The sequence below is a fragment of the Nicotiana tomentosiformis genome, chromosome 11, assembly GCF_000390325.3.
Source record: "Nicotiana tomentosiformis chromosome 11, ASM39032v3, whole genome shotgun sequence".
Taxonomy (NCBI): Eukaryota; Viridiplantae; Streptophyta; class Magnoliopsida; order Solanales; family Solanaceae; genus Nicotiana; species Nicotiana tomentosiformis.
In genome coordinates this window covers 54,022,897-54,047,176 of record NC_090822.1, presented here as the reverse complement: position 1 = coordinate 54,047,176, position 24,280 = coordinate 54,022,897, and the positions used below count along the sequence as shown (strand labels likewise).

At 35.2% G+C, this 24,280-nt stretch overlaps 1 protein-coding gene across 1 annotated transcript in view; it reads left to right on the top strand.

Moving 5' to 3' along the window:
* LOC104094343 (protein fluG-like) overlaps positions 1–24,280 on the top strand; it is an 84,895-nt gene that overhangs the window by 10,866 nt on the left and 49,749 nt on the right. The window contains exons 3-9 of the mRNA XM_070188562.1: positions 18,459–18,524; positions 18,626–18,740; positions 18,814–18,919; positions 19,077–19,233; positions 19,398–19,493; positions 20,458–20,506; positions 23,687–23,961. Of these exons, the coding sequence (XP_070044663.1) occupies positions 18,459–18,524; positions 18,626–18,740; positions 18,814–18,919; positions 19,077–19,233; positions 19,398–19,493; positions 20,458–20,506; positions 23,687–23,961 (864 nt within the window). The remainder of the gene's footprint in view (positions 1–18,458; positions 18,525–18,625; positions 18,741–18,813; positions 18,920–19,076; positions 19,234–19,397; positions 19,494–20,457; positions 20,507–23,686; positions 23,962–24,280) is intronic.

Sequence of the window (24,280 nt, the reverse complement as noted above, 5' to 3'; positions counted from 1 at the left end):
TCACTAATAATGCATGACATAGATTAATCGATATATAGGTCGAGACGTTTTGATGAATCATCGATTAATATTCATCGATACATCTAAGTAAGTTATAAGTCGATGAATCAATTTACAAATAGATATATTTGATGATAAAGTATATATACTAATTAGTATCTTCCCAAGTCTATCCCTAAAAGAACCCGACCCTGTGGTCCTAGCGCTTCGTGTTCTTATATATATATATATATATACACACACACACAAACACACTTCACTGTAATACTTTAACTATATATATATAGCTTGTTATAGTATATGTTAGTGTGTATATATATAGCTTGTTAAAGTTTGACCATGTTTGACCTATTAATTTAACTCGTTTACTTAATACTAATAGCTTCTTTCGTTTATTTAATTTGTGATCCATATATATATATATATATATATATATATATATATATATATGTCAAAGATGTTTAGTATTAATTCTTTTATTTTTCATTCATTCATCACTAATAATGCATGGCATAGCTAGATTAATCGATATAAGTCGAGACGTTTTGTTTTTACTATTAGTCGATATAGGTCAAACGTTTTGTTTTTAATATTCATCGATGCATCTAAGTAAGTTATAAGTCGATGAATCAATTTACAAATAGCATGTTATATATAGTATATGTTAGTGTATTCATTATTTGTATTACAAAAGTGTTAACGAATTACATTTATACTATTTAGATAGTAAATATAAAAGTAATTCGAAAGTTTGATCAATGTTGACGTAATAACTGACCAACTTTGGTCGGTTATTTTGCAAAAAATAACAATTACCGACCAAAGTTGGTCGGTAAATGCTTCCCCTACATTAACCGACCAACGTTGGTCGGTAATTTTAAATATAAATTCTTAAATATTATAAAACATTTTAAATAATAAAATAATTATTAAAATTTAAAAAATTGGATCCAGATTACCGACCAACGTTTGTCGGTAATCCAAAATTTTCTTGTCTGACCAGGTGGGTCAATTCGTTGACTAATTACCGACCAACGTTGGTCGGTATTTAGTTTAAAAAAAATGTATTTTTTTTTCCCCAGTTTCCGTTCAACCTGGATGGTTTTTGGTCGCTTTTTTTGACCGACCAACGTTGGTCGAAAATAGTTGGTCGGTTTTTAGCAGATTTTTAGTAGTGTAATAGAAGTAAACTTTTACTTAGATTCATTCGATGTGCTTGTAGAATCCGGTGGTGTAGATGAAAGAGTGATGTACTTTCAAGATTTTGCACCTCTCAAGCATATAGAAAAGAGAAAAACAAAAGCACCCCGCTAAAGTTTTTTACAAAACTAGCAAAAGCGTTCTTCAAACTAAAGTGAGAAGAATGTAAGATGAAAAGAACCTTACCCACTCATTACTCAATCCTGCAAGATTGCACAAAGTGTTGAATAAAGGAAGAAGAACGAAATAGAAGATAAATCATATTTTTAAAACAAGAGCTTAGAAAAACTATTCACCAATATTTATTTTCAGCATATTGAGCCATTTAAATAAACCTAACAATGAGTAAAACTGATGAGGTTAAAAAAAACTAATCCTAATTAAACTAGAATAAGAATAAGATTAAGAAAAAACTATCCTAACTAAAAAAGAGTAGTCCGCTGCACAAAGCATCCCCCGTTCACGCAGGATCCGGGGAAGGAATATCAACTAACAATCCTAGTTAACTAGAACTATAAATATATTCCTACTAAAACAAGAATCAAATTACCAGAAATAACAAATCCTAACTTTTAAGTAAAAGAAATCCTAATCTTGAATGGATTCTTGGACTTCTTGAATTTGTTGGATTCTTGGCCTTTCTTGATCTTGTATCATTCTCCGCTGGTTGAAAAAGACTCGTTCTCGGGTCTAACAACTTTCATAAATGGCGCAAGATTTGCTATAATAAAGAATGGGGACCTAATGCTATCAGGTTTCAAGTTATATTTTGCTAGCTTATCATAGAGCTTCTTCACGTTGTAAGAAAACTTAGCATGTGGTTGAACTAAATCCCACTTTCTCTGAGTTTTAACTTTGTACAAAGCCTTCTTTGTGTAATCTTTCTATGTTGACTCCCAAACTTCAACTTAAAATATGAAGTTATTGGTGTTAGAACTTAACCAATTCCATGTCTAGCTTTGAATTAAGCACGGAGTTCAACGCTCTTTTTGGGAATGCAATTGTAATGCTTATACATTGACAGTCACTCTGATGATAGCCATATATATTTATAACATGAAGACGTCTTGTTTTTCTAATATATCTAAAACTCTCTATTATCCACTCCTTTTTAGGTATAATTCGTCCTCTTGTTCATGCATATTTGTATGGACTTTAGATTTAACGGAATATGCTGCCTTGTTTTGAATGATAGAGTCAACAATCAAGTCAATATTGTGTTGACCATCTCTAAAAGGCGAAAAGTCAATGACACACATGGTTGGATACTCCAATGGATTACCATAAACTTTGGTGGTAAACCCTAAACTTGTAAATCCAATGCAAGTTCTTTGTCTCTCTACTAATGGTCTTTATCAGTTTTGTCTTCTTCTATTCCTTGATTATCTAAATGCTAATTATATTAGGCATAGTGTCTCGGTATTCGAATGCCTTGGTCAACTTCAACCTCTTCAGCATGCTCAATATATCTTGCTTTATGCAGTTGAATTGGTAGATATTAAAATGGTAACGTGATGGTAGAACTGACATACTATGTAGCGGTAGAGGAGGAGGTGGTGGAGGTTGTACGCATTGTGATAGATTTGGTGGCTGATTTTGATGCACCACGTGATCAACTAATTCTGTTAGATTCACCATTGACTCCTTCAGACCATTAGCTTCACTTTAAATTTTTTATTACCTCGTTCAAGGACTATACTTCTTAATTTTTGAATTTTAAATCTGAGATCAATTGAAGAGGATTCCAAATTTGCTACTTGCTTCTCCAGCAACATGATGAACAACAGGAAATCAAGAATCGAAACCTGGAACAAATATTCTTGTCACGACCCAAATCTCACCATAGGGATCGTGATGACACCTAATCTTTAAGACTATGTAAGCCAATCACTTAACACATTAAATCAACAAAACATTACATACTAAGACAGAATTTAATATAAAAGCGAAAATAGAGTTAGCACATGCCAAAATGGCAATACCCAAAACATCTTCCCAGAACTAGGTAGTACGAAGTCATGAGCTCTAACCGAATACATACGAAATATACAAAATACAACGCTATTCGAATATAAAATTAACAGTATCAACATAAAGGATGAGACTCATGTCACGCCCCGAACCTTGGCCTGGACGTAATACGGCACCCGGTCCCTGACTACATGTGACCAAGCGAACCAACTAGATTGCTGATTCAACATGTGATATCATAACATATTGAATGCAGAAGATAAACAAACACATGTGGATATACAGAAAGTATGAATGGTATAAATCAAGTGCGGAAATACTAATATAAGTCTGAAACATATTTGTAACCAACATTGCTTAACATGAAAAAACTGCGACTTTGTCTAACAGTTACTCTAGTCTATGAAGTCTCTAATGAAGTTCTGAAAACACTGACTGTCTGTAAATACTGAAAGACCGTAAAGTAATAATAATGCCTCGAAAGAATTGGGGATCACCAAATAGCTGGTACGAGAATCCTAGCACTCTGAATCGTAAACCTGTATATCATTACCTACATCATGAGATGCAGGCCCCGGGCAAAAGGGATGTCAGTACATTTGAATTGTACTGGTATGTAAAGCAACTGAAAGAAAGAACTGTAAATGCTGAAAGTAAAACTAAACTGATAACTGATAACTGGTAACTGAACAGATAACTGGTAACTGAACTGAATAGAGGAAATAAGGATATGAATACTCCCTCTTTCGAATGATGAACCATTTGCTTATCAAGTATACATATACATAATTGCAGCCTCAGGCCCAAAGATGCATAAAGCATAAATTACAGCCTAAGGCCCAAATATACATAAAGAATTAACTGCGGCCTTTGGCCCAATGATGCATAAAGCATAAACTGCGGCCTCTGGCCTAATGATGCATAAAGCATAAACTGCAGCCTCTGGCCCAATGATGCATAAAGCATAAACTGCGGCCTCAGGCCGAAATACAGGTATTCAACAATCAGGAACTGAGAATCATATTGCAATACATGATGCTGAAATGATGAATCATACAAAGTTACATGATACTAGAATGCTGAATAGGACTAGACTGAGACATGTATTCATGAACTAATTATGAGAACTGAAGCTTCAACTGTTTATGACATGCTGAGTAATATAGACTAAGACTCATGTGCATCAATCATGATTACGCATTGAGATCACAACGTTCGGAATGAAAGTCATTAACGAATTACGAAGCTAGAGAATAGAAGTTCTGCAACTATTTAAGGAACTAAGTTTAATTATATTTCTGAGGCAATTAGTAACATTGTAGAAGAAACGTAGTGTAGGAAGAATCATTAACATTCCGAAACATAGAGAGTTAGCCTTACATACCTTGGATTTCCCCCTTTTAAGCGTATCACAATGTTTGTTACCTCTTTCAACGGTAATGTATGGCAACATATATCAAGAGAAATCAATATTAGCATTAATGCTCATATTTTAGTCACTTAGGCTTTTATCAAACACTTGGTGAGCATAAAGCTTCATAATTCGCATTAATGGTGTTTCTACACACAACAACCCATTCTCTTAATCCTAGATAATTCTAAAATCTTGAATTGTTATAATCAATATCATTCTTCATCACCCATAAGGTAAACAACAATCAACAACCCAAACCTATAATCGTTCATTCTTTTCTATCAAACCCATCAACTTATATCTCCTGAACTTAGAGTCTATAATCATAAATCCAATGCTATAATCAATTAGAGGGTGAATATATTACCTTTTTGACATTCAATCTTCTTGATTTCGAGTTCTAGGGTTTTTTTTCTCAACAATGATGTCTCAATCGAATATTTAATGATTTGAAGGGTTTACCCATGTTAATAAGGTATTGAAGAATTGAAATTAACTTAGAATCATCATTAGAAATTACCTTGAATGATAGAGGGACCTTGGAGGAAGTTGGGTTTTTGAGAGCTTCTCTTTCTAGAGCAAATTGTCGTGTTTTGGGGTGTGGGGGACGAGGTAGGGCTTTTAAAATGACTTTCCGGGTGCCCCCTATGCATCTAAAGGCCCAACCGCGTACCTGAATGCGCTTCAAAGGCAGTGGCACTGCATAAGTGCGCTTCCGCGCACGGGACAGTTGGGTGCGCACCTGAGCACGCAGACTGTGCATTGTCCAGTAAAACATGCATAGCTGTTTTCACAGAGATCCGATCGGGCTCCACAATATATCATTGTTAAGGTATTTTAAAGGGCTACAACTTTCATGTCTTTAGTTTTCTCAAATACCCAACAGATATTCACTGAATGAGGCTAGAATACAGACCTTCCATAAACTTAATCGATTTTATCGAATCTTATGCACATCACTCTCCGTCTTGATTCTAAAATAACTATTTCCACTCATACTTATATCGATAGGACTTCATATGTCTAAAATATCACATTAATACTCATTTAACACGTCCATACCTAATCCGAATTTATGCAATGTTACATTATTTCCCCATTGGGATCATTCGTCCTCGAATGATTATCTTGGTTGTAACTACGGCTAACTCTGTACCTTAAATGGGTCTGATGGAAATATGTGAATACTGAACTATCATGAACACATGCATACTAAACTGAATGAATACATGACTACCGAAGTACTGAGATACTGAACTGAATGACTACTGCATTGACTGAATACTGAGCTGACTGAATACGAAAAGACATAGAGATTATAATATAAGGTCTAAATGAAAAGGTTAGTTACCTTCAACATTTCTATAAAACACTCGCAAGCTATCATAGCATAACACAAGCCTCACAGGGCATCATAATGCGCGTAACATGAAACATATAGGTGAATACTAGTCTGCCATGGATATGTAAATACTAAACTAACATGGATATATGAATACTAAACTGGCATGAATATTTGAGTACTGAAATGACATCAAAATCTGAGTACTAAGCTGGCATGAATATCTGAGTATTGGATTGACATGAGTATCTGAGTACTGAACTGACATGAATATCTAAATACTGGAAACTTGAATGTTATAACCTGACACGTGAAATACTGGGTGTACAGCCGCCAATGCTGGTGGCAACTCTAACTCACAAACTACTTGCCCAATCCTTTGTAGGATCCTATACGACCTGATGTATCTGGGACTGAGCTTTCCTTTTTTCCCAAATATTATAACACCTTTCAAAGGCGAAACTTTCAAATTCTCTTGAATTAACTTGACTTTGTCTATAGCCTGATAGACCAAATTTGGTCCCAACAACTCTGCTTCACCAACTTCGAACAAACCAATTGGTGATCTACATCTTCATCCATACAAAGCTTCGTATGATGCCATCTTGATACTATAATGGTAGTTGTTATTATAAGCAAACTCAATGAGAGGTATGTGATCATCTCAATTACCTTTAAAATCAAGGACATATCCTCAAGTGTCTGAATAGTGCGCTCTGTATGGCCATCTGTCTAAGGATGAAAAACTATGCTGAGGTTTACTCTTGTGCCTAATCCTTTTTGAAAGGTCTTATAAAAGTTCATTGTAAACTGAGCACCATGATCTGAAATGATAGAAAATGGAGTCTCGTGCAATCAGATGATCTCCTGAATATACAACTTGGCATAATCTTATGCTGAATCTATGGTCTTTACTGGCAAGAAGTGCAGTGACTTGGTAAATCGATCTACAATCACCCAATCAAATCATACATTCAAAATGAGCGAGATAATCCTGTTATAAAGTCCATATTTACCATATCCACTCAAGAATATGTGTATTATGTGGTAAAATACTGCCATTTTTGCTGCTCGACTTTCACTTGCTGACAATTCGGACACTTGGCCACAAAGTCTGCGACGTTCTTCTTCATGTCGTTCCACTAATAAATCTCCTTGTCAAACTGAAAGAAAGAACTGTAAATGCTGAAAGTAAAACTAAACTGATAACTGGTAACTGAACTGAATAAAGGAAATAAGGATATGAATACTCCCTCTTTCGAATGATGAACCATTTGCTTATCAAGTATACGTATACATAATTGCGGCCTCAGGCCCAAAGATGCATAAAGCATAAATTACGGCCTAAGGCCCAAATATACATAAAGAATTAACTGCGGCCTTTGGCCCAATGATGCATAAAGCATAAACTGCGGCCTCTGGCCCAATGATGCATAAAGCATAAACTGCAGCCTCTGGCCCAATGATGCATAAAGCATAAACTGCGGCCTCAGGCCGAAATACAGGTATTCAACAATCAGGAACTGAGAATCATATTGCAATACATGATGCTGAAATGATGAATCATACAAAGTTACATGATACTAGAATGCTGAATAGGACTAGACTGAGACATGTATTCATGAACTAATTATGAGAACTGAAGCTTCAACTGTTTATGACATGCTGAGTAATATAGACTAAGACTCATGTGCATCAATCATGATTACGCATTGAGATCACAACGTTCGGAATGAAAGTCATTAACGAATTACGAAGCTAGAGAATAGAAGTTCTGCAACTATTTAAGGAACTAAGTTTAATTATATTTCTGAGGCAATTAGTAACATTGTAGAAGAAACGTAGTGTAGGAAGAATCATTAACATTCCGAAACATAGAGAGTTAGCCTTACATACCTTGGATTTCCCCCTTTTAAGCGTATCACAATGTTTGTTACCTCTTTCAACGGTAATGTATGGCAACATATATCAAGAGGAATCAATATTAGCATTAATGCTCATATTTTAGTCACTTAGGCTTTTTATCAAACACTTGGTGAGCATAAAGCTTCATAATTCGCATTAATGGTGTTTCTACACACAACAACCCATTCTCTTAATCCTAGATAATTCTAAAATCTTGAATTGTTATAATCAATATCATTCTTCATCACCCATAAGGTAAACAACAATAAACAACCCAAACCTATAATCGTTCATTCTTTTCTATCAAACCCATCAACTTATATCTCCTGAACTTAGAGTCTATAATCATAAATCCAATGCTATAATCAATTAGAGGGTGAATATATTACCTTTTTGACATTCAATCTTCTTGAATTCGAGTTCTAGGGTTTTTTTTCTCAACAATGATGTCTCAATCGAATATCTAATGATTTGAAGGGTTTACCCATGTTAATAAGGTATTGAAGAATTGAAATTAACTTAGAATCATCATTAGAAATTACCTTGAATGATGGAGGGACCTTGGAGGAAATTGGGTTTTTGAGAGCTTCTCTTTCTAGAGCAAATTGTCGTGTTTTGGGGTGTGGGGGACGAGGTAGGACTTTTAAAATGACTTTCCGGGTGCCCCCTATGCATCTAAAGGCCCAACCGCGTACCTGAATGCGCTTCAAAGGCAGTGGCACTGCATAAGTGCGCTTCCGCGCACGGGACAGTTGGGCGCGCACCTGAGCACGCAGACTGTGCATTGTCCAGTAAAACATGCATAGCTGTTTTCACAGAGATCCGATCGGGCTCCACAATATATCATTGGAAAGGTATTTTAAAGGGCTACAACTTTCATGTCTTTAGTTTTTATCAAATACCCAACAGATATTCACTGAATGAGGCTAGAATACAGACCTTCCATAAACTTAATCGATTTTATCGAATCTTATGCACATCACTCTCTGTCTTGATTCTAAAACAACTATTTCCACTCTACTTATATCGATAGGACTTCATATGTCTAAAATATCACATTAATACTCATTTAACACGTCCATACCTAATCCGAATTTATGCAATGTTACATTATTTCCCCATTGGGATCATTCGTCCTCGAATGATTATCTTGGTTGTAACTACGGCTAACTCTGGACCTTAAATGGGTCTGATGGAAATATGTGAATACTGAACTATCATGAACACATGCATACTAAACTGAATGAATACATGACTACCGAAGTACTGAGATACTGAACTGAATGACTACTGCATTGACTGAATACTGAGCTGACTGAATACGAAAAGACATAGAGATTATAATATAAGGTCTAAATGAAAAGGTTAGTTACCTTCAACATTTCTATAAAACACTCGCAAGCTATCATAGCATAACACAAGCCTCACAGGGCATCATAATGCGCGTACCATGAAACATATAGGTGAATACTAGTCTGCCATGGATATGTAAATACTAAACTAACATGGATATATGAATACTAAACTGGCATGAATATTTGAGTACTGAAATAACATCAAAATCTGAGTACTAAGTTGGCATGAATATCTGAGTATTGGATTGACATGAGTATCTGAGTACTGAACTGACATGAATATCTAAATACTGGAAACTTGAATGTTATAACCTGACACGTGAAATACTAGGTGTACAGCCGCCAATGCTGGTGGCAACTCTAACTCACAAACTACTTGCCCAATCCTTTGTAGGATCCTATACGACCTGATGTATCTGGGACTGAGCTTTCCTTTCTTCCCAAATATTATAACACCTTTCAAAGGCGAAACTTTCAAATTCTCTTGAATTAACTTGACTTTGTCTATAGCCTGATAGACCAAATTTGGTCCCAACAACTCTGCTTCACCAACTTCGAACAAACCAATTGGATCTACATCTTCACCCATACAAAGCTTCGTATGATGCCATCTTGATACTATAATGGTAGTTGTTATTATAAGCAAACTCAATGAGAGGTATGTGATCATCTCAATTACCTTTAAAATCAAGGACATATCCTCAAGTGTCTGAATAGTGCGCTCTGTATGGCCATCTGTCTAAGGATGAAAAACTATGCCGAGGTTTACTCTTGTGCCTAATCCTTTTTGAAAGGTCTTATAAAAGTTCATTGTAAACTGAGCACCACGATCTGAAATGATAGAAAATGGAGTCTCGTGCAATCAGATGATCTCCTGAATGTACAACTTGGCATAATCTTATGCTGAATCTATGGTCTTTACTGGCAAGAAGTGCAGTGACTTGGTAAATCGATCTACAATCACCCAATCAAATCATACATTCAAAATGAGCGAGATAATCCTGTTATAAAGTCCATATTTACCATATCCACTCAAGAATATGTGTATTATGTGGTAAAATACTGCCATTTTTGCTGCTCGACTTTCACTTGCTGACAATTCGGACACTTGGCCACAAAGTCTGCGACGTTCTTCTTCATGTCGTTCCACTAATAAGTCCCTACTTGGCCACTAACAAGTAGGGATCATCAAACTGTTTCTCCTTCACTTCGGCTACTAAGGAGGAGTAAATCCTGTTCTGGACAACAACTCCACCACCTTCAGAGTCTGAACGCCGAACTCTTAGCTTGGATAAGTGGTGAACTTCTTTCATCATAGTTCTCTTGTCTGCCTCAATCATGAATATACTTCCCATACTTGATTATCTTTTTACGGTACTTCCTGAAAACACTTATTTTATTGTTGTGAGCTAAGTCTTTGACCAGTACTTCAAAGATTAGAGTCTCATTCAATGACACTACCCTCGTGATACATAACTGGGCATGATTTTATAGTTTTTATATCCCATGCTAACTATGCAGGTTTAAATCTCCAATTGAACTTACTTACAATTTTCACATCTCCCCCTTAGACCAAAGGTTAAGGTCTTGTACTTGCGAATCCTTCACTTTTGTTGGTATCTGAATAACTTTCCTTATCTTCTGCAATTCTTTGCACTTTACGTTAATGCCGACTCATATTCCGACTTACTTCTGAGCAATCTTTCATACAAGGAAAAACTAAATTACTTACATAAATAGAAAGATAATGTATTCGCAATTATCATATACAATCTTAATGATTTAACTCTGCTCATACTGTCAATCTTGGGGAAACCCCTTTCCGATAACTCTTAAAGGATATTCTTCTGTAGATTGCTCTCTTACTGTCTAGCTGATTTCTTTTTCTTCCACTGTCATTGTACTTCGGGTTTAACTTAAACTCTTTAGGCTCTAACACGTGTTTGGTATTTCAAATTGTTACCCACTAACTAGTATTAACCTTGCTAAGTAAATCTAATCGCACCTATACTATCTCTGCTGAAATTTCTAATTCATTGTATCTATTCAAAACTTACTTACTATTCTTTTACTAACCATTTGCTAGCGTCATGTTTCCTTATTCTGCTTTGAATAATTAAAGTGAATCATAAGGTTGTTCCTAATTTCCCTCACCATCCGACCCTATCTTTTGTTTTGAACTATGTACATGGATCGCACTTAGGGAACATTTCATCTGTCTTAAACGAAATTGGAATATCTAACTCCAAACTTTTTATACACTTCAAAATCATATCAGACTATAAACCTCCAGGGTAAACACTTAGTCACATAACCTAAGGTGGAACTGTCATATCTTTTATCCCACAATAATAGTTGTTTCTTATAGTAACTTACTAACGTGTTACTTTGTAGTTCTGATTTGAATAAATCTGAATAACGTAAAATCATTCCCTAATATTCAATATCGCCTGCTCTCAGTTCTCATTTCGTATATCATATCTTCTTCGTCATATGCATGAGTCGTACGAAAAACACATATTTGGTAATAACAAACGTTTCTAACTCCTAGGTATTTTGACCTTTGTCTTTTTTCTGTCCAAAACTACAGTGATCAATTCTACACCCGCTACGGTTAAATTCTTAACCTGTTACACCGTGGGGGTTTGACATCTAAACAACCATCATCCCATCTGTGGTTCCATTTTCAAGAATTAAAATGAAAATGTTTTGTGAGGTAAAACACATACAGATACACTACCATATACAAACTTGTCCTTCAGAGTATACCATCATCTGATAAATCACTTCCTGCACCATCCGACGAGTCTTGGGTCTTAATCCGGACCTAAAGCATGCGAAGACTTCGCTATAATCACTGTTACTTATTTTGTATTTAGCACCAATATGCATCATTGTATACTCACAAGTCACCAGAATTTGGATACACTGAAAATTGGAGATCTAGTAACTAAATAACTTAATACTGGCTTACTGAATAACTATAAATATGCTAACTAAAAGACTGTATAACTGGTAACTGAGGTAGACTTATAACCAGAAAACATGATAACTGCTTTTGTACTTTCAAATATGGTTATGCTCTAATCTGTACTACTATCCATAACATCCTTTCAAGTCTATTAGTTACCAAACTGTACTCCATAATTATACTCCAATAGGCAATCATCCTCTTTAGAACCTTGGGTTTTTTCCTTCCCGTTGCTTAGGCATTTGATACGTCTGGAATTCGATAAGAAGAGAAGGTTACCTATCGCTTTAAGCTTCATGGCACGATCTAGAGTAGAAAGAAATGAAATAATCCTGAATGTCTTGATAGTTAACTGTTTATATGTATGGCCGGCACACACATATAAAGGAAACTCCACTGGACACGACTTCATAAACTCCCTAGGACACTTAAACCTGGCTCTGATACCAAGCTTTATCATACCCCGAACCTGGGCCTGGACGTAACACGGCACCCGATGACTTACTACATGTGACCAAGCGAATCAACTTGCTGGCTAATTCAATATGTGATATCATAACATACTGAATGCGGAAGATAAACTAACACATGTGAATATAGTAAAAGTCTGAATGATATAAATCAAGTGCGGAAATACTAATATAAGTCTGAAATATATATGTAGCCAACATTGCTTAACATGAAAAGTTTGCGACTCTGTCTAACATTTACTCTAGTCTATGAAGCCTCTAATGAAGTTCTGAAAATACTGAAAGATTGTAAAGTAATAATAATTCTCCGAAAGAATTGGGGATCACCAAATAGCTGGTACGAGAATCCTAGCACTCTGAATCGTCAATTTGTAAATCATTACCTACATCGTGAGATGCAGGCCCCGGACAAAAGGGACATCAGTACATTTGAATTATACTAGTATGTAAAGCAAATGAAAGAAAGAACTGTAAATGCTAAAACTAAAACTAAACTGATAACTGAGATCTGATAACTGAACTGAACAAAGGAAGTAAAGATATGAATACTCCCTCTTCTGAATGAAGAACCACCTGTTTATTTTAATAAATTAACTACGGCCTCGGGCCCAATATTTATGTGCACAAGCTGCGGCCTCGGGCCCCAAGTATACATATACATAACTGCGGCCTCAGGGCCAAATATGCATAAAGCATAAACTGCGGCCTCTGGCACAATGATGCATTAAGCATAAACTGTGGCCTCTGGCCCAATGATGCATAAAGCATAAACTGCTGCCTCTGGCCCAATGACGCACAAAGCATAAACTGCGGCCTCGGGCCCAAATATAGGTGTTCAAAATTCAGGAATTTAAAATCAGGAACTGAGAATCATACTGCAATACATGACACTGAAATGATGAATCATACTGAGTTACATGATACTGAAATGCTGGATAGGACTAGATTGAGACATGTATTCATGAACTGATTATGAGAACTGAAGCGTCAATTGTTTATGACATGCTGAGTAATCTAGACTGAGACTCATGGCATCAACATAAGTCTATAATGATTATGCACTGAGCTCACAACTTTCGGAATGAAAGTCATGAACGAATTACGAAGCTAGAGAATAGAAATTCTGTAACTATTTAAGAAACTAAGCTTAATTATATTTCTGAGGCAATTAGTAACGTAGTAGAAGAAACATAGTGTGGGAAAAATCATTAACATTCCCAAACATAGAGAGTTAGCCTCACATATTTTGGCTTTGCCCCTTATAAGCGTATCACAATGTTCGTCCCCTCTTTCAACGGTAATCTATGGCAACATATATCAAGAGGAACCAATATTAGCACTAATGCTCATGTTTTAGTCACTTAGGTATTTTATCAAACACTTGGTGAGTATAAAGCTTCATAGTCCTTATTAATGGTGTTTCTACACCCAACCACCCATTCTCTTGCTCTTAGAAAATTCTAAAATCTCGAATTGTTATAATCAGTATCATTCTTCATCACCCATAAGGTAAACAACACCCTTAATCAATAATCAACAATTAACAATCCAAACTTATAATCGTTCATTCTTTTCTATCAAACCCATCAACTCATATCTCATGAACTTAAAGTCTATAATCATTAATCCAATGCTATAATCAATTAGAGGGTGAAGATATTACCTTTTTGACATTCAATTCTCTTGAATTCGAGTTCTAGGGTTTCTTTTCTCAACAATAATGTCTCAATAAAATATCTAATAATTTGAAGGGTTTACCCATATTAATAAGGTGTTGAGGAATTGAAATTAATTTAGAATCATCATTAGAACTTACCTTGGATGATGGAGGGATCTTGGAGGAAGTTGGGTTATTGAGAGCTTCCCTTTCTAGAGAAAATTTGCATGTTTTGGGTTGTGGGAGACGAGGTAGGGCTTTTAAAATGACTTCCCGGGTGCGCCCCACACAGATGAAGGCCCAACCACACACCTGAACGTGCATCAAAGGTAGAGGCACTACCATAAGTGCGATGCCGCGCACGGGACAACTGGGCGTGCACCTAAGCGTGCAGATTGCGCATTGTCCAGTAAATTACGCATAACATTTTACACAGAGATCCGATCGGGCTCCACAATATATCATTGGAAAGGTTTTTAATGGACTACAACTTTCGTGTTTTAAGTTTTCTCAAATTCCTAACAGATATTCACGAAATCAGGCTGGAAGATAGGCATTCCATAAACTTAGTAGATTTTATCGAATCTTATGCACCTCACTCTCCGTCTTGATTTTAAAATAACTATTTCCACCCATACCCATCCCGATCGGACTTCACATGTCTAAAATATCATATTAATACTTATTTAACATGTCTATACCTAATCCAGATTTACAAAGTGTTACAACTCCAAGGGTCTGCGATAACATGCAACTCTACCTTGAATCATCACGACCGATGCAAGCTCTTACTTTCAAGATTCATTGCCTCCAACACCTGGATCTGCACAAAAATATACAGAAGTGTAGTATGAGTACATCATATTCTGTACCCAATAAGTATCAAAATTAATCTCGGTGGAGTAATGACGAGGTTCGACTCATATGATACTTACTAATCATGGAAAACGTGAACAATATATCAATTACTGACAACAGAATATGCAACGAAAAGCAATATCATCAATCTTGTTAGAACATGTGATAATAACTCAATGTAGAAGAATCTAACTTCGACAACAAATCATCAAATAGAGGTAGAGGCTAATTGCATGTCAAATTAAACCAGCAACTCATAAAAATACAAGACGGTATTTAAGGAAGCATGTATAAGATCAAAATACCAATCCTGTTTTATCACATGCACATCATCAAAAGAAACACCCCCAAATCATCACATAATATCATCAACAATGCCACTCTTATTTCATCGCATGTGCAATAACAACAAATGTCACCCTTATTTTATCACATGCGCATATCAACACCTTATTCGCCACATGGGAAACCCGAACAAATGTCACCCTTATTTCGCCCCTGCGCATCACAATAATCAAAATCGCACAGCAAAGAGCTTGTGCCAACACCCAAATAATCCGCTTAATATGTCCACATGTACCACAATTATCACAAAGAGATATGCCAAATTTTCGTCAAAGATCTCATAACTTATCAACATAGTGCATAAGAACATGGAAATAACATAAAAATACGGATGGGTGTTCAACATAATAAGCATGACAACGGTTAACTCAATTGTAGCAATCATATTCATGTAGTCACAAAGTGATTAAGCACGTTTTATATAAAATACATCCTCAAATTAAGGCATATTAATAGCCTAAGGTCTAATTCGGTTATAAGCCACACATAGTACCCTGTGCATACGCTCGTCACCTCATGTACACGTTATTATTTTACATAACACGAATAACAATTAAGGCCAAATTCTAAGGAGTGTTTCCCCTACACAATGTTAGGCAAGATACTTACATCAAACAAGCCAATTCAATACTCCAAAAATGCCTTTCCTTTAAAAAACCACCTCCTCCTGGATCATATCTAGCCAAAAATGACTCGATAACATCAAACAAAGCTAAAGGAATCAATTCCAAATAATAAAATCTCAATATTTACACAATTTTTGAAAAGTCAACAAAATTCAATCACGGGCCTACACAGTCAAAATACGAGTATAAGGGAATATCCTGACTACCCATAATCCCACGAGTCTAAATATGTGATTAGTTTTCAAAATCGAGTCCAAATCGACTCTCAAATCCTAAATTTTTATTTTTCAAACTATAGTAAAAAGTTCCTTTCAAATTCCATGATTTTGGTGTAGAAGTCCATAAGAAATCAAGATAAAATATCAAAATCGAGTGAAAATCGTTTATCCAATGGTGTTGTATGAAAATTCTCTTCAAAAATCGCCCCTCACCCAGTCTAGAGTTAAAAAATATGATAAAATGGTCTAAGTCCCAAAATACCAGTTATTAACTAACTGCAGATGTCGCATTTGCGCCCAGAGGTTCGCAAATGCGACCTCCGCAAATGCGACATTGGGATCGCAAATGCGATCCTATACTTCACAATTGTGAAATCCCCATGTTGCCTACCAACGTTGTAAATACGACTATCTACCTCGCAAATGCGAGGTTACCTTTGGTAGTCATTGTAATTGGGTGTCCGCAATTACAACCCATCGCAAATACGAGCATACCTTCACAAATGTGAGGTTGCAGCACCAACAATCTAAAGCTCCACCAAACTACTCCGAAATGAATTTAAAACACACCGGAGCTCCTTGGGACCAATACTAAACATTCACACAAGTACATAAATCTCACACGAACTCGCTCGCAAGCTCAGAACATCAAAATAACATACAAAACCACGAATCTAACACCAAAATGCATCATGCAAGCTTTGAAGCTCAAGAACTTCAATATTCACAATCAAGCGTCTGATTCCTACCAAACCAACTCATGTGACCAAACTTTGCACACAAGTTTTAAATGACAAAATAGACCTATTCTAAGTCCCAGAACAACAGTCCGACCCGATAGCCACAAATTCAACCCATGGTCAAACTTATGAAATTTTTGAACCTTCAAATTGTCAACTTTTGGCAAAAAGAGCCAAATCATCCTAAGAACCTCCAAATCCAAATTTCGACGTATGCCTAAGTCCAAAATTACCATACAAACCTATTGAAGCTTCAAAATACCATTCCGGGGCCGTTTATACAAAAGTTAAATCTCGGTCAACTCTTATAACTTAAGCTTCCAACTTGAAACTGAGTGTTTCAATTCACTCCAAAACTCCCGAACCCAAACCAACTATCCCCACAAGTCACTAAACAACAAATACACATACATGGAGCATCAGATGAGGAAATAGGGGCTTAAATACACCAAAAGATCGGTAGAGTCTTTACAGTCCTGATACCAAATTGATGCACTTTCAACGTTTCGTATCTCTCAAATACAAAGAAGGGAGCAAAACAAAAGCACCCCATTAGCGAAACTAGCGAAAGCGTTCTTCAAACTCACATGAGGAGAATGTAAGATGAAAATAACCTTCAGCATATTGAGCCCTTTAAATATACCTTACAATGAATAAAATTTATGAGGTTAAGGAAAACTAATCCTAATTACTAGAATAAGAACAAGGTTAAGAAAAACCTATCCTAACTAAAATAGGAAAAAAAATTCTAATAGGAATAGGATACCAACTAATAATCCTAATTGACTAGAACTACAAATATAAATATATAATCCTACTAAAACAAGAATCAAATTACTATGAAATAATAAATAAGAAATCTTAATGTTTAAGGAAAAGAAATCATAATCTTGATGGATTCTAAGATTTCTTGGATTCTTGGCCTTCTTGATCTTGCATCAAATAGGCACTCAAAAAGATGAAAAGTGAAAGCACACTATTCTTTGGAGATGAAAACAACTTTTGCTTCTCCTCTACACTTCTTTTTCTCAGTATCCGTTCCGCACGCGCTTCGCGAATTTGTAGGCCGCATGCATAAAGAGCTAGGATATGATATCATATCCATGTAAAACAGTTGCTGCTACCACAATTCATCGTCCTATTGTTTTACAAAGACAAATAATGAAGGCTCTTTTACGTCTAATGCTTTTTTTTTGGGGGGGGGGGGGGGGGTTGGAGTACTTGGATCATTCAACAGTGGTTTTTCTAACTATTGATTTCATGCATTAGGGGGTGAAATTAAGCTCATTCTTTTGGCATGAATATCTCCAAAATATTCTTCCTTTGTTATCTCCTTCTCCTTTGTTAGATTTGTTAATATCTTTCTCTTCTCCTTTTCTATTGCAGGGTTCAAAGGGAACATCGTGGACACTGGGGTCATTCATGGAGATTTTCACTAAGGAGTTGAAGTCATATCCTTTAGAATATTAGTCAATAATATAAAACATAGAATATGTTTCTTTTTATGCATGAAGAATTAAGTTTCCAAAAGGTTTTCCTGATTGTTGCATACAGAAGCTAAAAATATTGTTGCCTTTAAAAGTATTGTCGCATATCGTAGTGGCCTTGCTATTAATATAGAAGTCACTGTTAAGGAGGCAGAGGAGGGCCTGAATGACGTTTTATGTGGTGAGCCTTGCAATATTTGAGGTTGTAATCCACCATGATTGAGATGTAATTCTGATAGTTTCTGCATTTCCAGCTGGGAAGCCTGTTCGAGTCTCAAATAAGAGCTTCGTTGATTATATCTTCATGAATGCTTTGGAGGTGGCTCAAAATTATGACTTGCCAATGCAGATTGACACAGGGTAAAAAAAAAAAATTGTTTTGGAGTAGATAGTTTGACCTAATTTTCTTTCTAGCTTCCTCTATTTGAGAAAGTGAATACTCTTTGAGGTTCCTGTTACTACATGTTATTTTTCTTATTCAAGATAGTGAATGATAAAATAGTTTTTCCAATTACAGTTTTGGGGACAAGGACTTGGATCTGAGGCCAGCCAATCCCCTGAATCTTCGCAATCTTCTTGAGGATAAGAGATTCACTAAGAATCGATTAGTGCTTTTGCACGCATCATTCCCTTTCTTAAAGGAAGCTTCATATCTGTCTTCAGTGTACCCTCAAGTAAGATCTTCTCTATCTAAACTTATTACGTAACGTGCATGTAGCGGACACAACCTTAATTTACTTGGGTATAATCTGGTGTTACCTGCATGCCTCATTGGAGAGTTCGAAGATTATCGTATATTTTTTAGTGTCCCTAACATGGTAAATATCTGGTTTTACAGGTCTATCTTGATTTTGGGTTGACTATTCCTAAATTTAGCTTCCATGGGATGGTATCCTCGGTGAAAGAAATTTTAGAGCTTGCTCCTATGAATAAGGTCATTCGTCTACTTAATGATACATGAAAATATGGCTAAATTAATACGTTGACATACACTTAACTTTGTCAAAAAAAATTCCTTTAGACATCTTTTCCAAGAGTCTGACCTATTGAACACACGACTAACATTGAACAAGACTTCTCTGTTGTTTTGTAAAAATGATCAAGAGGAGCAAATGAGTATTTTGCTTGTCTAAAGTGGCTTCTAGATCTGTTGTGTTGTAAAAATCGCTTTGAAGAACAAAACCAAGAAAATCATGCGCAAAAGAAGCAGAAAAGAGTTCCTCATACTTATAATTCGAACCACTGTACTTAGCTATAAAGGAAGAATTAAATATAAGAAGAAACAGAAGCAAATGGGTTTCTGGATGTTAAAGGATAAGAACAGATTGATGGGAAAGTGGCAGTAAATATAGTCAGAGTTTGATCAGAAGTCTCAATTGTAGAATTTCTGTGGTACACAGATAGGCTTCTCTGGTGATAAGTTCCTTTTCCCAAATCAATACCCATTTTGGCCTAGCTCCCAACACCATCAGCAACACCAATATATAGTTTGATCTGAAAAGAGAAAAATAAAAAGTTCAATTGGTGAATGGAGAATGAAGAAAACGAAGCCAACATGAAGTTTTTTCTTCTTTTACTTCGTTGATGTATCAAGTTTTAATTTGCTCATTGCTACATAACTCAGAATTTGAACCTCATGCATTTGGGATTTTGCAGTATTGGTGAAGGTCACTTAGATAAGTTGTCTAAATAAAATTTTTTAACAATTTAAGTGACTATCTATATATTCGGCAAAAATATCACATGGTCTTGGTCAAATTATCTAAGGATGTCCTTAATAACCCATCCTTTCACTTCAACCTGTGCATTTCCATATTCTTAGATTGACTACTCTTTCATAGCCTTGTTACACCATTTAAATAATGAACATCTCCCGTGTAATGTTTAAATATCAACAGGTAATGATCAGCACTGGTGGCATCGCATTTGCTGAAAGCTTTTATTTAGGTATGGCCTGAAATTGAAACTATTCTTGGTACATATTGCTTTTCCAAAGATAATAACTAAAAATTGCTGCTTCACATAATCTTAAATAGTACCTTTTCATATGGCTAGCTAAGAAATACAAACACTTATCATGTCCTTGTCACACAACATGTTCAACAAAGTCTAGTTGGAGTACTGTATTCGTATCTTTATCTAGTGTTGATTACCCAATATTTCTTTCCTTTGCTTATTCTGTCTACATGTGCTTCTCTATCCTACCCAATTTGATTGTTTTATGCCTTTGAACTCTGAATTTGTATTATTATTTCGGAGAAGGGCTAAATCAGCCTCTGATCTATTGGATTAGACACAAAAAGTCCTACGTTAAACTATTTGACCAAAAATGTACCCACGTTTTCTTTTAGCCCAAAAAATTCCAATAAGACAAAAAACGACCAAAACTGCTTCTAATTTATTGGATTTGGTTTTAAAATGCTTTCCATTAACCCAATATCAAATTAAATGATTCACTCATCTCTAAATATCTAACACACCTATAAAATTCAGCCCGAATTTAATAGCGAAACTTCACTAGTTTCATCTTCTTCTTATATCTTCTTTTTATGAAAATTAGGGTTATAATGTCCAATGAACTTCAAAATCACTGAAATTGACTAAACTGACTCACCCGGGATAATCGAAATAGCTAACAATTTTAATCCAAAATTAGAGAACTCAATTTCAACTGTACTCCAGAAATCAAATCTTGATGCTAAGAACTAAAAATTTACCTAAGTTTAAGGATTAGAATTTTCAAACTGCACCACAAGTGCGTAGATAATCAACGGTAAAAGCTAATATGTACTTTGCAAAGAAAAAAACACAACCAAAAAGTACGACACGTTTAACATTTGTTGTATCCAGTTTAAAATCTGTATAAAATACAAAAAAATGGAGTAATTATATAACTACAGGAAACTCACACAATGCACACCCCCACCTATCTACGAAGAATAAAAAAAAATACTAAAAATAATAAATAAGTTAAAAAAAAGAAGCAAATGATAAAATTCCACAAGACAAAATATATTTTTTAAGCAAAAAAGATCGATATCTAAAAAAATTCTTTTTGGCAATTCAAGAATTAAAGAAGAATAATTCCAACCATCAGGTGTCAAATATTAAATGAGAAAGGGCAAAACTTCCCCTGATCTATTAGATTTAGTACAAGCCGTCCATTAACCTATTTGATAAAATCGAAAAGAACCAAAACTACCTCTAATCTATAAGATTTGATTAAAAATTCCCTCTGCTAACTCCATATCAAATTAAATAATCCATCAATTCCAGTGGTGAACACTCTACTTCCAACCAAGAGGTTGTGAGTTCGAGTCACCCCAAGAGCAAGGTGAAGAATTTTTGGAGGGAGGGAGCCGAATGTCTATCGGAAACAGCCTCTCTACCCCAGGGTAGGGGTAAGTTCTGCGTATACACTACCCTCCCCAGACCCCACTAGTAGGATTATACTGAGTTATTGTTGTTACATCAATCTCTAAAGATCCGCACCCCCATAAAATCTAAACTCGAATTTAATAATAAATTTCCGCACCTGATCTCTTTCTTTCTTTTTTTTTTCAATGAGTTTTATATCTTCTTCTTGTATTATGTTTTGTTCAAATTAGGGTTATAATGTGCGATAAATGCTGAAATTTACGACTGACTCACCTGGATTCTAAATCGCAAACTTAACATACAATTTTAATCCAAAACAAAGAGAATTCAAATTCAATTGTGTACCCCAAAAGCCAAATCATAATGTTAAGAATTGAGAAATTCATGAAAGTCTAAGGCTGAAAATTTCCAAACTATACCACAAGTGCATAAATAATCAATGTGAAAGTTAATATGTATTCTGCACGAAAAAAACACAACCAATCAGTACAATATTCCTAGATTGTTTGTATTACCCAGTTAAAATCAGTACATAATATAAAAATAAAGTAATAACAATAACTACAAAAATTCACACAATACACGCCCCAGTCATCTATAGAAAATAAGAGCAACACTACAAATAATATATAATATTTTCTTTTTAAAAAAAGTAAATAAAGAAACCTCACAAGTTATAAATAATACCAATCTTTCTTTTTATAAAGATTGGTATATTGATTCTTTTTCTTTTACAATTAAAGAATGGAAGAAGAGAAATTCTCAACTAACAAGTGTCAAATATTAAAAAACCAAGAAACTAACTTTTTTGAACTTATGATTGTTCAATGTAAAGATAAAATTCATTGGAAAAGAAAAAAGAGATCAGGTGTAACATTTTATTATTAAATTTGTGTTTAGGTCTATGGGTGGGTTGGATCTTTAGAGATAGATAGAGCCATTTTATTTGACATGTGGTTAATGGTAGGCATTTTAAAACCAAATGCGATAGATCAGGGATAATTTTTTGGTCTTTTTCCGTTTTGTTTCAAAAGATCCATTAGTTTTAAGGCATTTTTAGCCCAAAAAATAGTGGGGACAGTTTTGGTCGAATAGGTAACTGCATTTTGGTACCAAATCCAGTAGACCGACGGCAGTTTTGGCCCTATCCGAATATTAAATAGCCAAAAGAAACATAACTTTTTTGAATTTTTAATTTTCCAAGAAGAAGATAGAACTCATTGGAAAAGAAAAAAGAGATCGGATGTGTGTTTTTGTTATTTAATTCGAATTTGGGTCTTATTGGTGGATTAGATCTTTAGAAATGGGTGAGTCATTTAATTTCATACGAGGTTAATAGAGGAATTTTAAACCAAATCCAATAGATTAGGGAGGGCCCTTTTCCGTTTTGTTTTAAATGGTCCATTTATTTTTAAGGCATTTTTTGGGCAAAGAGGAGAAAACGGCGGGTGCATTTTCGGTGCAGAGCATTTTTGTACGTACCAAATTCAATAAGTCATAGGTCTTTTTGGGCCTTTTCGGTTATTATTTTTTCAGTCAATTTATTGAATAATTAAACAAAATGAGAATCTTGCTTCAAAGGGTGAAAATAGTGGCGATTTTCCCCGATAATCAAGCTAGTGGTTTCACTAGATGAAAAGGAAACTACTGCCAAACAATAAATATCCATCTTGAATGACACGTTAGCTAACTGAGTTATTCCATTTTACCTTCGGAGTATTATCTGGAGTTGATTAATTGTGTGTGTAGGTGCAAAGAAGGCACGTGAAGTGGTATTCGATGTTGTATGGGATGTGTGGGTGGACAGTGATGTTTCAATTGCAGAAGCTGTTGCAGCTGTTAAAGATATTTTTGCAGAAAATGCAAAGCAATTCTACAAGCTTGATGTTTCTAAAAGATATTCTGATGTCAAACCTCAGCCATTATCGCCTTCCTTCCAAAAGGAAGAGTTAAATGGCCCATTGACAGATGTTAGCCTTGTTCGCATTATTTGGTTAGATTTCTCCGCACAACATAGATGTCGTGTAAGCTTTACCTTCTGTTTTTCCGAATTGTTTAATGAATATAGCTTTGCATCTTACAAGGAATCTACAAGTGATTATATTCTGCATCATCTATATATATAGTTCTCAGAATTAAAAAGACAAAAAATAACTCATCTTAATTCTTTGTGTGGAACTATTTTGGTCCTCAAAACATCTATTATTCCTTTCCGTCCACCAAATACATGTTGGTGTTTACCCGAAAAACGGATAGAGTTTGAATTTATTCGTAGTTCTAAGGATATTAGATATAGTTCAATACAAACTATAAGGATAAAAGGAAATATCAAATATGGATCGC